We start from the raw sequence: 16,184 nt of genomic DNA, 5'->3' as shown, positions 1-16,184 counted from the left end.
CCAGAATTTTGTTTCCCACATCAGTCATGTTCAGGATACATTATTTTTCAATTGTGTTACCCATGACTGCTTTTGTATTATCAATACAAAAGTCAACACAGGGAAAAGGCGAATATTTCCTTGGCAGTATCACAAAAGCAAGAGGAATAGATGCATTTGAGTTACAGTGTTGGAAAGGAGTGCTGAATATCCCACAAACTGCTAAACGAAAATACATCTCTTAGAGAAAGTTCAACTAGAATGTTGTTTGGAGTCAAAGATGGGGAAGCTTCATCTTATGTATTTGGGACAGGTTAGGAGAGGCTATTCCTTGGAAATGGACATCATGCTTGGAAAGCTTAAGGGTCAGCAAAGGAGAGGAAGATCCTCAACAATATGAACTGATACAGTGTCTGTGGCAATGGACTCAGATGTGTCAAGGATGATGACGAAACAGGATAGGACAGAGATCTATTCATTCAGAGGGTCGCTAAGAGGTGTACTCGATTTGATGGCACTTAACAACAACATGACCAAAACAGATTTGACGTGGTGGAATCCCTGAAAAGGTTCTGTGCACAAGTTTTATAAGTGGTTTGTAGTATTCTTGGTTCACTTTTCATTGGATAGCTGGTCATTATACTTATTCACAGGGGTTGCTGTTGTTCATTGGAAAAGTATACCTAATGATACGATGTGTAAGTATTCTCTCATATTGTATGCTTACTTTTTGCTTAACATATGGTCATTTTTGTCATAGAGTGATACTTATTTTTTCCTTTTTATTGATTCTTGTGATTGAATCTACGAATATTTCTTTTAACAATTTTCACATATAGAAAATTTATAACCCCAAGATTATAGTATTATGGGGATTTTACTGGTCATGACTGACCATACTTTATATATAATTTGTATCTAGTTCTTTATTCAAATATGGGGAAAAACCAACTTTCTATCTGTTGCTGTACTTGTACCAAGAACATGTTGCTGAAAACAATGAAACTATTTTATTGTATTTTTTATAGGAAAACTTGCCTTTTGATAAACTTTGCCCTGGAAACCTGGTAAAGGCTACATGTAAATTATGTTATCAGACTTCATGGCTAGTGGTGACAATTACCTTGATAAGTAAACTGCATACATTATATGTCCCTAGGACTCTCTGGATAAGGAAGAATTATACTTAAATTTTGAGAACCCGATACTAACCTCCTTGTCTGCCCCCTAAAACTCTTCTATCAGTTTCAGTTCAAGCGGTTCTACAGTACAAAATAGACTGCTCTAAATTTCTGAGGCTATAAATCTTAACAAGTACAGATTGTTTCATCCATGTTCTGGAGAAGCTAAAAAGCACTGACCACCAAACTTCTGGCTAGCAGTCCAATACTTAAACCTACTAACCAGCAGATTTTGCCAGTGCAAGCCGGATTCAGAAAAGGCTATGGAATGAGCCAAGATGTCACAAGGATCTTGGCTGAGAACAGATTATCAGGGAGATGGGGTTTTATAAGACTATGCAATGGCATTTTAACTGTATGGATCATAATAATGGATAACACTGAGAAAAATGGAAATTCCAGAATATTTTAATTGTGCTGATGTGAAATCTGTACACAGACCAAGAAGCAGTCATTTCAACAGACTGCAAAGAAGGGGATATGGCATGCATATTTAAAATCAGGAAAGATGTGATCAGGATTGTATCGTTTCATCACACATATTATATATGTATGCTAAGAATATAATTCAAGAAGCTGGACTATATGAAGAAGAACGTGCATCTGGATTAGAACAGTCATCAACAACCCGAACTACGCATATGATGGAACTGTGTTTGCACTATGTGAAGAGAGCTTGAAGCACTTACTCCAGAAGGTCAAAGACTACAGCCTTCAATAAGGGTTACATTTAAACATCAAGAAAACAAAAATCATCACCACTGAAACAAAAATCATCACCACTGAGCTAATAGGCAACATTGTGGTAGATGGAGAAAATATTAAAGTTGCCATGACTTAATTTTTTTTATTCTGTAATAAACAGCCATAGTAACAGCCATCAAGAAATCAAAAGGCATGACGCACTGAGAAAATCTGCTGTCAAAGAGCCTTTTCAAAGAGCTACAATGAAAGAATGTCAGTTTAAACATAAAGGTGTGCCTGCCCCAAGCCATGGTATTTTCCATTGTTTAACAGGGATGTGAAAGTTGGACAATGAATCAAGGAAGACCAAAGAATTGGTATTTTTTAATTACGGTGCTGATAAAGAGTACTGAAGATCCCTGGGACTGCCAAAAGACTAAACAAACATGTCTTGGAGGAAGTACAACCAGGGTGCTTGTTAGAGAGAAGGATGGTAAAATTTTGTCTCACCTCCTTTGGGTATGTTGTCAGGAGGGGTCAGTCCCTGGGGAAAAAAAGTCATGCTGGAGAAATTAAGAGGCTCAGAGAAAGAAAGGAAGACAAGGTGGACTGACAGTGATTGCAATGATGGGCTTGGGCAAGGTTTCCCTCTGTCTTCACAGGGTAGCTATAAATTGTAGTCAACTTGATGGTGCTAACAATAGACTTCCAAAATACTTGCTTAAGAAGGTATATGTTTATTTGAACTTCCCTGAGCATGAGTCTTGTAACTGGACACATCCCTTGTAGGGACACTGAAATTATTGTTATAACAACAGTTAGAAGATATAGTGAATCCTATGAGAGTTAAGAAAATTCTAAGGCAGAAGGGTTCCCACACCCACTACATAAGGTTCTCTTCTCTCTGCAACTTGAGTTATCACTTGGCAGGCTAATGTGAATTCCCTGATGGCTGGGTGCCATCATGGACTGATAAAAGAATTCTGGAAGAGGAATACTTTATGCTGTTGATGTCCTGCTTTATACCCTTCTAAGTGGTTTTGTGTAAAGTGGAGTCTGTCTGAAAGTCTTGAGTCTGAAAATTTAGCTGAGCTTCTAATGACATCCCTTGTTTTATGAAACAGTGTTAACTTTTTAAAAAGAATTTCATACCAGTAGAGGAAATGAACACCCTTGTCTTGTTACGGATTTGATGGAAATGCTTTCAGTATTTCTCCACTAAACAAGATATTAGCATTTAAGTTGAGAAAGATATTTTACTGGGAAGATATTTTATTCTATTAAGTTATATTGGAATTTTTTAAGTCTACAGAATTATATCAAATAATGATTTTTTTTCTTCTCCACAAATCAATATGAATTATGTTGATATTCTAATAACATAATCATTTTTGTGTTTCCAGATTATATCCAATTTGATCAGTGTTTAATGGGGTGCTGAACTGCATTTGCCACATTTTCATTTAGGAATTTTACATGCATATTCATAGATGTAGGTTGACAGATAGAGGAAAGTTGGTTATCCCACCTCTCCAGAGTGCTAAAGAGCAATGATGTCAGTCTAGAAATTAATGTATGCCTGATTCAGGCCATGGTCTTCTCAGTTGCAGACATGGTCTTCTCAATTGCTTGCTATGCATTTGAAAGCTGTACTGATATCTTTGAGTTGCAGAGCTATACTACTGGAGAAGTCTTGAATATATAACGGACTGCTAAGAAAACAAACAGGTCCATCCTGGGGAGGGTAAAACTAGATTACTCCTTGGAGGGAAGAATTCTGAAACTCTATCTCATATACTTTAGGCATGCCACCAGGAGGGACCGATGCTTGGAGAAGGACATCAGACTTGGAAGAGTAGAGCGGCAGTGCAAAAGAAGACCCTGGATAAAATGGATTGACACAGTGGCTGGAGCAAAATGGACAGGTGTGTCAGAGATGGAGAGTTGGCTCAGGATGGGGTAGGGTTCAGAGCTATTGCTCATAGGGTTGGCGCAACAGCACATAACAACAACAAAAACAACATGTGAGGGAGGTTTCATTAAGCTTTTATAAAACATAATACTCATAATGTCCCAATTGATGATCTTAGGGTTTTACAATTAATAACTTATTTAATATTGTGAGGGTTGGTACTACTAATAATTTAAATTTTCCTCCTCTAACTTATTAAAATAGTTTACTAAACAATTTTTTTAATTTTTAATTCACATTGTGTTTCATATGATCATTCATATACACTGTTTCATAAAGTCAATCACCATTGATCTGTTACCCTAACTGGTTGTCTTAAGTTTTATCATTCAGAATTGTCTTTCCTAGCCAAAAGATTAACTGTTTTATGTTGAAGTAATTATTACATTAAGGAGAGATGATGCCATGTGGATGGGCAGGAATATGAAGACTGGATGTGTTAGCCTATCCACAGGGGTACTGGCACCAGTCTCGACAATCTATGAGAACTGGCTAGATTCATCCATCAATCAATTAACAGCTCTAGATGAAGAGACAGATCTTTCTCTACCAGTGAAGATGAAAGAGAAAATAGCAGCCATGGCCAAAATGGAAATTTAATGTGAGATGAGATATGGCAGTGGGGTGGGGAGCCAACATTGGCAGGACTGAAAACTTGGGAACTAATGGTCTGAAGGCTTGAGGCTGAGGTGTCTGTGTGTGCATTTCAGGAGCTGTGTTGATTTTATTCTGTTATTAATCCCCAGTAAGGTTCTGTGTGGTCTGTGAACTATCTCATTGGATTTTGGACCTGTCAAAGCAGTTAAGATTGGTGTTGAGATGAGTACAAAGAGGTATGGTAGCATGGGGGACATATGTGACTTCATGGGAATTAGTTCTGTGTTATGGGTATTATGGATGAGGACAGTTCCCTCTTGTGAAGTTGGTAAAGGTCAGATATGACCATCCTCACATGGCTCTGGCCCTTTTCATATCCTGTGTTTTCAGATCTTCATTGGATCTTTCCTAATTCCTTCACCTTCTCCCTCTACCTACCAAAACCTTCAACCTTGTGATGCCTCCTCTCTCTACCCTCAGCCCTCTGCTCCCTCCCTTTCCCTTTTTGGAGATCCACACACATCTCACTAGTTATTCTTATGTTTTTTATAATAATGATTACATGCAGTATTTGTCTATAAAAGCCTAAGTTAGTTCATTTAGCATAATGTTCTCTACCCTGTCCCAAGTTACATAAAGGTTTTTTAATTCAATTCTCCTGAGTGCTGCACTGTATTCCACTGTGTGAATTTACCACAATTTCAAAATTCCATTCTCTTGCTGATGGATATCTGGGCTGTTTCCATATTGTTGCTATTGTGACTAATACAGCTATGAGCATCATGTATAAATCTCCTTTTGTGTCTCAGTTCTATTATCCTCCAGGTATATTCCTAGCAGTGGAACAGCTGAGTCATATGGAATTTCTATGTTCAGCTTTTTGAGAAAATGCCAAATTGCCTTCCAGAATGGTGGTACCATTTTACAATCCCACCAACAGTGTAGGATAGTTCCAATCTCTCCGCATCCTCTCCAACATTTATTGCTTGCTGTCCTATTAAACTTTGTCACTGCTACTGCGGTGAGCTGGTATCTCTTTGTGGTTTTGATTTTTATCTCTATTTTCTTAATTTTAAAAAAAAATTATACTGGTTTATTTACAAAGTTTGAATACATTGTTTTTCACACTAGATCTTTCCCATTTCCTTCACCACCCCCACCCATCAAATTGTGCAACTCTATAATTAACCCACCTCCCCTCGCCCCTCCTCACCCCTCTGCTTCCACCCTCCCCCTCTTGGATCCTCATACTCATTCTACAATAATGGTTTTATATAGTATTTGTCCTTATGGAACTGGGTTAGTTCACTTAGCATAGTACTTTCCAATCCCTCCCAAGTTAGGTAGTAATTTACAAAATCATTGCTCGTGTGTGCTGATTAATATTCTATTGTGTGAATGTACCATACATTTTTTTCCATCCATTTGATTGTGAATGGTCATCTGAGCTGCTTCCATGTTCTTGTGATGGTGAATAACGCTGCTATGAACATTGGTGTACAAGTCTCTGTGCCTCAATTCTCATTTTTCAAGGTATATTCCAAACAGTGGAATAGCTGGGTCATATGGAATTTCTATGTTCAGGCTTTTGAGGAAGCACCAAACTTCCATAGTGGTTGTACCATTTTACAATCCCACCAACAATGTATAAGAGTTCCTATCTCACCACATCCTCGCCAACATTTATTACTTGAAGCCCTGTTAAACTTTGCCACTGCTACTGATGTAAGATGGTATCTCACTGTAGTTTTGATTTGCATATCTCTTATTGCCAGTGACTTTGAGCATTTCTTCATGTCTGTTGGCCATCTGAATATGTCTTTTGCTTATTTTGTAAATGGATTATTAGTCTTTTTCATGTGGAGGCCTGTAGGAGTCTTTATGTACATTCATTATGAGATCCTTGAGGGTGGACGGGGAGAGTCTTGAGTGTACAAAACCATGTGGGCAGAGTGGGAGGGAAGAAATTAGAAGGATCAAGTGAGGACCTGAGAAGGTGGGCTAATGAAGGGCATGAATCAATGGTGATTAATTTTATAAAACACAATGTATAGGAATGATACTATGAAACACAGTAAGAATAGAGGAATGCATGAAGCACAAAGTATAGAAACAAAACATAATATATAAATTTTGTATGCAAATCAATATAAAAATAATAAAACCCCCCAAAACCCAGCACATCAAAAACAATTATACCTTATTTTAAGAGTAATTAAATTAATTTGGTTTCTTTAAATAAAAAAAAGTGTGTGCACTTGTCTGCGTGCATGTGCAGGTGTGTGAAGAGTACAGAATATAGCATGGAATGGTAAAAGGACAAAGAAATCTGTGTTGAAAGAAATGCAGGCAGAGCATTCCTCAGAGGCAAGGACATTTAAGACTTCAATTCACATACTTTGGATATGCTGACAGAATGAATCAATCCCTGGAATGGAACAAGATGTTTGGAAAGGTGGATGGTCAGAGAAGATGATCCTCAACGTGATGGACTGACACCATGACTGTAACAGTGGAGACTGTGAGGTCAGCACAGGATCAGACAACGTTTAGGTCTACTGAACACTGATTTTCTAAGAGAAGTAGAAGACTTGACTGTATCTAACAACAACAACAACTATGTAGAATAAGTATGAATGAAATGACTCTGGGACTACTGTGTTGTGAAATTTAGTCTAAGAATAATATAGTTAGTGATTATTATGTTCCATAATTTAATCACCACCATTCAACTAGTAAGAGAAAATGATCAAAGTATTTCAGCATCCAACCAATGATTGTAACATGTCAAAAGCAGCCTAACTAGTATTACAGTTGCCTGACTCTTTTTACCTGTTGTTTACTTGCCTCCAAGGAGCAGCCTGGTTTAACCCTCTCCAGGATGAATCTGTTTGTTTTCTTGGCAGTCCATGGTACATTCAATACTCTTCTCCAGCACCACAGCTCAAAGGCATCAATTCTCCTTCTATCCTCCTTGGTCATTGTCCAACTCTCTGACATATAACAAGTGATTGCAAAGACCATAGCCTGTATCAGACGCACCTTAGTCTCCAGAGTGACACCACTGCTCTTCAATACCCTGGAGAGGTCCCTAACAGCAGACTTTCCCATCTCAAAACGTTTTTTGATTTCCTGGCTACTGGTGCCGAGAGTGTTGACTGTGGAGCCAAGCAGACTAAAGCTGTTAACAATCTCAATCTCTTCACCATCCATCCTGATGCTGCCAATTGGTCCAGTGGTGAGAATCTTTGTCTTCTTGACATTGAGCCTCAACCCATATTGGAGGCTGCAGTCCTTGACCCTCTGCAGCAAGTGTTTCAGATCCTCCTCAGTTTCAGCAAGCAGGGTTGTGTCATCTACATAACGCAGATTGTTAATAGATCTTCCACCAATCCTGACACCTCATAGACTACCAGTTGAAAATACACACTATGGTGATTCATCTATTTAAAAAATGGCTCACAAAATAAAATTCAAATTTTTTAATGTAACCCAGCTGGTTCCAATCCACCTTTCCAGCTTCTGCATTTCCCAACTCAGTTCAGGCTACTTAATAGAGTTGTTTCCTGCCTTCATGCCTCTGTTATTGTCTGTCTGCTCTTCGTTTCTGCATCTGACAAATTAATACTCATCTTTTAACATCCAACTTAAATGAGTTTCCACATTGGCAATAACACAATACATCTTTCACAAATGTATACTGTACTTCATCTAAGAAAAGTCACTACTGAACTTAATTATACTCTTTGGGAACAGCTAAAAACACTGAAAGAGAAAATACATTTTTTTTGTCATCTCTAAATGCATGAAGTATCTTTGGTTAGTTCATACTGGAGATCCTAAAAACTCACTACCATCCATCTTAGATTCAATTCTAACATTTAATTCCATAGTTGCTTAGATAGAAATGATCAATTTGTCTTAGCGTTGTTCATAACAAATTGGGCCTAGAGCCATTCTACAGCTAAATATTTATGACAAGTTGGTAAATGGCATTCTTGTTTCAAAACTGTGGCTCAGGTTTATGGCTGAAGATAACTAAGCACTCCTCCTTTGAGCTTCAAGGATACAATAATAGTTGTGGTCAGCTCTTCAGGGATTTCTAAAAGTATCCAAGGTATACAACTAGCCCTAGCATCAATATTATTCCACTTTCCTTCAATCTGAATCTAAAAACGTTAAAGAGAAAATAAGGAGTTCTTGGACCTCAGTATTAATGTAAACTTGAAAAGAAAAAATGAAAAGAGAGACTATTTTTCCTTTTTGTAGGGAAAAATATAAAAAATCTTACCCAATGTTGGAAAGGACGTGGCAAGATAAGAACACTTACACACTGCTGCTGGGATTATAAAATGGTACAATTACGCTGGAAGGCAATTTGGCATTTCAAAAAGCTGAACAAAGAAATCCCATATGATGCAGCTATTCCACTGCTTGAAAAAATAAGAACTGAGGCACAAACACAGACTTGTACACCAATGTTTATAGCAGCATTATTCACCATTACAAGAACATGAAAACAGCCCAATGTCCAACCACAATTGAAAGGATTGAGAAATTAGGGTACATTTACATAATGTCGAACACTATGCAGCACGCAAGAGCAATGATTTTGTAAAACCACTACCTAACTTGGGAGGGCTGGAGAGCATTATGCTAAGTGAACTAATTCAGTCACATAAGGACAAATACTGTATAAGACCATTATTGTAGAACATGTATGATAAAGGGGGGACAGGGGAGTAAAGGGGTAAGGATGGGGGGTAGTTAATACAGGGTCACATAATTTGATGGGTGAAGGAAAGGGCAGGTAAAGGGAATGGGAAATCCAGAGTGAATAAACAATGTATACAAATATTCTAAGTGTTATTAATTGCCTTTGAGTCAAGTACGACTCACTGAGACCCTATGAACAAAAGGCCTGAAGCCCCTCTATAACTACTGACATTTATCAAAGTTGACAGAGTTTCCAGAGGTATGTTGTTTTAGTGTAAAATAAAAATTTTATTTTTTAAAAAAAATCTTACTCAAATCCAGAGGGTGGTAATCAAAGTCTGAGATCATATAAACAGGCTTATATTTCATTCTTTATCTGTTTGAGCGAAAACTTACTGATTTGACCTCTGTTAGTTGCTATACATAGGGTCACTATGGGTTGCAGGTGACTTGATGGCACATGACAATAACAACAACAACTGCAAAGTGAAAAACAGAAACAGGCACAGGACATGGTAGGGAAGCATCAAGTGAAGAGATGGACAAAACTATCCTCTCCCCTTGAACTTTTAGTTCAAGTGGTACGAACCTTTCCTCCAATATGCTTCTGGCCACAAGAGTTGGGAGGAAAAATTGTACTGGGACAGAAAACAAAATCATGTTAGAGTCACATGACACTGTGAATGCTACCAGTTTAATTAAAAAATAAAATCAAAACAAAAAAAAAACCCAAGCAATCAAACTAAATCTAGCAAGGAAATATCAATGACTATGGCAATTGAATGGGACTGAGTTCACTATCAGCAGGGTAGACTAGAGCTACTACTTAAATTCATTTATATAGTTCAATGACCGTGATCCAGAAGAGCAGTATAGAACAGCCAAGAAAGAGAAGTTGACTCCTTAGCACTTGCATATCTCATGGAGAACTCTTGTCTCCCTATTGCTCCTCTGTATCTCAGCATTAGAAAGAGAAAAGAAACAAAAAGGGAGAAACTGCTTAATGGTTACCTATCCACCTACTCTCAAACATCAAGCTCCCAGATAAGGTCTAATCAGCCTTGGGAAGGAACACTACATCAAGCCTGTGATTGAAATTATAATAGGAAGAAGACTGAATTTTCAATACTGATATCAGACTAAAGCATTTGAAAATTATGGAATAGTGACAAAATGTTGTTAAAGAAGTGAGGGACCCAGGAGGAAAAGAGCTTTATGTGACAAGAGTTAAGAAGTAGTTACTAAACAAAAAACCAAAACAGATTTTTTATATACACCAAACAAGGATCTTCAGTGAACTGGTTAATATGTAGGGTGACAGTTCCTACAATTATTTGACTTTCATCCCTCCATTCTTCTTTGTGTATAATCCGTGAAACTTAAGATATACTTTGATACTTAGGCCTAGAACCAGTCCATCTCAACTCATTCATTCCTATTTGCTGTTCTGTCTTGATAACCACTTGGTAGATAACAGTAAGAGCTCTACTCCTATGTCTTGGAAGATGTCATCAAATTCACAGATATTCAAATAAGCATTAATAATGCTGAAAGTTGTAATAAGTACTTCAATATAGTGGAGGAAACAGATAGGAGTAAAGCTCAAAGTAAAAATTTGATCCTTAACAGCTTCAACTTTCAATGATTCAACAAAAGAAGAAATCTACAAAGAGAATGCATTTTCCTAAGGAATGATTCATCATTTTTAAACGGCTTATCTGACAAGGAGGAGAAACCAAGTTTATGGTTTATGGCAAAAAGCGCACTGTTCAGTTGTATGACACAGAAGGAAAAGGAAAGATCTAGAGAAAAAGAGTAAGAGACAAAGAAGTGAAGGCTGGCTAGAAAGTAGAAGCTGAACTGGGGCTGCACATGGAAGATGGACAGGCATGAATGATAGACAAAGCAGAACATTCCTGGATGAATGAGAGACAATAATATAAAGTGACTATGACACATTGCAATTATTGATACATACCGAGACTGAACTGCGGGTAATGCTCATAAATCTAACTGCAATTAGTACAGGTTTCTGGATTAGGAAGGACATGAAAAGGAAAGCAGAAGGTTAGAATGTGCATGTCATTGTTCATTAAAAGAGAAGGGTTAATCTTTGAGCAGATTTATCTTCAGTAGTTATTTGCAAAAAAGCAAAGCTTCTCTATCTGCTTTAAAAGTAAATTAATAATAAACAGCATATGCCCTTCCCTTCTGGAAAGGCCTTGCCAAGCTGGGCCTGTCAGAGCTGAGGTCAGGAAAACCCATACTATGAAAAGTTTCACTTTTATATGAGGTTTTGGGGAAAAGATTCGGATGAGCTTTATAAAATACCTTACTGCCTGAGAAAAGTTAAAATTCGCTTTTAGAAAAAGATTCTTCACTTACTTAATCAACAGACATTTGTAAGCACTTGTTCCATGCTAGGCAGTTTAAACAGTAAAGGAAGAAAAACAGTTAAACTAAATATAAACTATGAAGATATGGAGGAAGGATTGCTGGGATTCTAGAAAAGAATGGGTGTGATGATGGAGAACACTGCTGCTTGTTGGAAACTTACTGAGGAGCTGAGTAGGCAGTCATCATTTTAATTTTATTTTACAACTAAAAGGTAGCAAATAAGAAATAATTAAATTTCACTGTAACAGCATTTCTGTAGTTACCTAGATCCTACTGATGACTGGTCTATGATAATTAGAGATAGCTGTGTATGTCATTGGCTACTAAAGAAAGTACTACACAGAAAAGTGGGCAAGTGGAGGAAAGAAATTATTATTTTCATAAAAGTTTCCTGAAAATCTGTTAAATTAGTCCTTAAAAGGAATCTTTAGTTTGATAACAGGAGACTCATAGATGGAATTCCATATCCATCTATGGAATATGAATCACATTCTTGAAAATGATTATGTTATATACATCACCAAATACTGACATGGCTGAGGTTTGGACAGATGGTGGAAAGAAGCAGAGAAAAAAGTTAGGATAGGTAAGTTGTAATGGAAGGATTGGAAGAAAAAACAGGGCAGATTATTAGACCATTAATGCTTTGTTCAAATACTTGATTTAAAATATTCTGCACATTTATCTGCATATCTATTCCTATAATTAAAAAGACCTGAAAGATAAAACATGAGGGATCCATAGTGCCTTGAGATTTGGTGGTTTCCCCCCTCCCTTGTTACCTATGAAAAAGATCCTGAAAATAATCCCTTCTCTACAACACAAATATACCTAAAACCCCAAGAAGTCTCCCATTTGTCCTGTATCTTACCATTGATCTACGAATCAGGGAGAGCCTGGTCTTTGCCTTATTCTCTGCAAATTCCAAGCTACTGATGTCTTTGAGACGAGCCTTGTATTTATTCATCTGTTCTACAACAATCAGCTCCACGCAGCTGAAATAAGAAATAACAGAGAAAAATGTTAAGAGTCAAAGTAAAACAAATGAAGTGTGGTGGTAAGGTTAGGGAATTGGAGGTGGGGGTGGAGAAGCCAACAATCCTTTCCTTATGCACTCAGGGACAGGTTCTAGCACTGTAGTTTTCAATTTTAAGTTGCACTTTACAACCCATCTATGAAGTCTGTATAAATCCTTATTTCCAGGTCACACAATTAAATTATACTCTGAGGGTGAAAGACAAGCACTTGTATTTTTTTAAATTTCTTTTATAGTCAAATTAAGAACTCCCACTCTAGAAGAAGCAGCCTACAAAAAACCACCAAGGTAAAAATATAGTACACTGAAGCACTTAAAGGAATTAAGAGCCATAGGATCAGATAATACGAAGATATGAAGTGTAGCTAATTTGATAAAACAGAATTAAAAAACACCCCACACTTAGGAACTCCAAGTAAAGAACTATAAGCAAATATTATATTTAAAACAAAATGAAGCAAACAATAACTCCCTCAAACACATTGCCATTGAGTCAGCATCAAGTTATGGCTGATTCTCTGGCAGGTTTCAAGGCTATAAATCCCATGACAGAAAACTGCTCATCTTTCTCCCTGAGAGCTACTGGTGGATTCGCCCCACCAGAGAGGTGCAGCTTTTGTGTTAGCAGTACAACTACCAATGGACTACACCACAAAATCTTTCAAAATAAGTACTATTTCAGTTGAACAGAATGGAAAAAATCCTATTTTTAAAATAAGAAAATCTGTATGACTTGGTGTCAGTAAGGAACGATCTTTTTTTAAAACATCTGAATCTATGAAATCATTCGCTATGTTTGATATTGAGATGAAATGTCAACAATGACTGAGCCCAAAGTCTCTGAGGTCTTCCTGATCCTGACTTACGTGGTAGTCTTACTGATGTCCTGTACACTTTGTAATGGGTCAGTGGTATCAGGACAGCGGAGAATGCAGGGTGCAAATACAATGGCCAAAGCATTTGCAGACATTCGATTAGTGTCTTCTTGCAGAGCAATCCTAAGGAAAAAGGGGAAAAAAAACCAAAAAACCAGAAATCAAATGGAAAAGGGTCAAAGGGCAGATCAGCAGAAAGTAGCAGAATAAATGAGAGAAAGAGGTCATTATAAGTCTCACATGAAATACTTATGTATTTCACAGTGTTGGAAGGAAAACCCTTTCAGTTTAAGGGAGTCACTGGACATTTTTTTCAAACTCTTTTGTCTTTGGAAAAAGTGTTTCACTGTCCCTTTTGTTGGCAGCATGTTTATCAAAGGAAATTTGTGACCTAAGTCTCAAGGACCAGACCAGCATGCCTAAAGAATGTAGAGGCTTTAAGGAATTTTTAGGAAAGAAAATAAAATAGCAGTAAGGATAACTTTCTTTTTGAGTACTTCTAATATTTATACCTCAGAGTAAGAGAAACTACTCCTGAAGACCCTTTGGTTCAACAATTTGAGCACCATCTGAAACTACCACCCATGAATTATGTTATGTCACAACAGAGATAAGATTTTTTTGGTTAATGAGTCAGTTAACAGGCTACTGTCTCATCATGAAGCTCAAGTTGTTACTAAAATTGGGTCATGCGGTCCAACTTAACTGAGGACTTCTATTCCTAATGTTTAAACAATTTCTTGTTTCTTGAAGTTACCTGACCAGATGAAAGATGAGGCGTTCCAGTGTATTGAGATGAGTTCGGGAGAGTTGGTCAATCACAGAGTATACACCACGAATTGTCTCCTTCCTCTCCTGAAGGCCTAAAAAAAGTTAGGGCAGCAAAAAAGACTGAATATTCCTTCTTGAATGTTACATCTTCCTCCTGGGTAGAAGCTAAGTAGCAGAAAAGGCTGGCTCTTGAGTTTGGCACTGAAGCAACTTGGAAGGAAATAAAGAAATAGATTTCTTTTTTGAAAGACGAAGGAGAGATGGAAAAAAAAAAGAGTACAGAAAATCTTGGTTAACATTAGCAGTCTATTAGAAAAGGTTTTGATGAACACTGAGATTTACTCTTTAGAAGGTCTCATTCATCAATTTTATCATTTTCAGATTGTGCATTTCTGTCTATATTTGTGGCAGTCCCTTTATACCATAGATTAAGCTTCTAAGCTTGATCCCAGTTTGTCTCTTACAAACTTTATGGTTTGGGGCTTTACTCCCATGTCTCTGATTCACCTTGAGTTGATTTTTGTGTATGGTGAGAGTTGTGAATCCTGTTTCAGCTTTCTGAAGTTAGCAGTCCAATTTTGCCAGCACCAAATACCCAAACACAATGGAATGGATTGAGAAATTATGGTACATTCACACAATGGAATACTATGCAGCATGCAGGAGCAATAACTTTATAAATTATTACCTATCTTGGGAGGGACTGAAGAGCATTATCCTAACTGTCTTATAAAGACAAATACTGTATGAGACCATTATTTTTGGGATGAGTATGAGGATCCAAGGGGGGAGGGTTGCTTAATCATAAAGTCACACAATTTGTTGGGTAAAGGAAAGGGGAAAGATCGAGTGTGAAAAACAATGTATATGAACTTTGCAAGTAAACCAATATAAAATAAAATAAGTCAGGAATCAACTTGGCCTAACAAATTACTTAAAGGAGCAGTGGACAGTCTATATTGGATGAGTCCAGACACCAGAGAAAGACAGAAAGAACATCTGGAACTAAGAAAGACAAAGAGGATAGGTAACACTGAAGACAGAAGTGGCAATTCCATGAATCTGAAGAACACATAACTATATGCAGTAATTTCTTAAAGCAATCTGTCCTTGAAGAAAATATTCAAGATATTGATCATTAATGTAGCAGCTAACAAATGCAGAATACAAAGCAACCTATAAACTTATGTATTACAAAATTTAATTCTTTTGGAAATAAATAGTAATGCTGTAACAAAACATTTGGAAAAATAGATAGTAGTCCCTTGTAGACTCTAAAGAAAGTTGGAAGCTAACTGTCAGCTTACCTGCCCCACTGTTTCAAAGAGAGACAGCTGTATTTGAATGGCAGAGGAAGAACAACTCAGTTTTCATTCAACTCCGTTTGCTCAATCTTTATATTCACTAACCAGTCTCGTAAATTCTAACCTATCTCCCAGAAATCTTGATTACAAAAATAGGATAATAATGGCCTAATTTTTCAGCCATTTTAGAGATCTATTCCTCATTAAAATCCATAAATTCTCATTAAAATGAATAAACTTTTATAAATTTTATAAAAACTAGTTTCCAGGGAATCTGAAGATGTAAGCCTCAGGCTTTAAACGTCTCTAAGCAGAATTTCATCAATATGCTTTACATTTTGTAGCACTCAGATATATGGTGTCAGAAACCTTGAAAACTGGCTTTACTATCCATTGTGTTAGCCCCATTAGGGGTATAGTCTCCAGCTACCTTAACTGTGGACACCTGGTCTTGCATCATCAACTGCTGTGGGATCAATATAAGAGTGCTTTCCACACTGTAAAAAAAAAACAGTGATCAGCTATTGTGAAAGGTATTGTTTCTCTTAGTTCTGTCTCTGTATTCTTTTTGTCGCTATAGAGAAATCCAACTGATTTTTGTCTGTTGATCTTGTATCCTGCTACTTTGCTGAATTGGTCAACTACGTCCAATAGTTTTCTTGCTGAGTCTTT

At 37.1% G+C, this 16,184-nt stretch overlaps 1 protein-coding gene across 1 annotated transcript in view; it reads right to left on the bottom strand.

Annotated features, from left to right (window-relative positions):
- The window catches only part of LOC102870680 (unconventional myosin-IXa-like), a 266,823-nt gene that overhangs the window by 19,433 nt on the left and 231,206 nt on the right, over positions 1-16,184 (bottom strand). The window contains 3 exon segments of the mRNA XM_006888336.1: positions 12,398-12,521; positions 13,429-13,560; positions 14,195-14,300. Of these exon segments, the coding sequence (XP_006888398.1) occupies positions 12,398-12,521; positions 13,429-13,560; positions 14,195-14,300 (362 nt within the window).

The sequence above is a fragment of the Elephantulus edwardii genome, unplaced genomic scaffold (assembly GCF_000299155.1).
Source record: "Elephantulus edwardii isolate Elephantulus edwardi_28Jun2011 unplaced genomic scaffold, EleEdw1.0 scaffold00066, whole genome shotgun sequence".
In the NCBI taxonomy this organism is placed as follows: domain Eukaryota; kingdom Metazoa; phylum Chordata; class Mammalia; order Macroscelidea; family Macroscelididae; genus Elephantulus; species Elephantulus edwardii.
The sequence above is the reverse complement of the archived record's forward strand: the minus strand, read 5'-3'. Positions and strand labels throughout refer to the sequence as shown.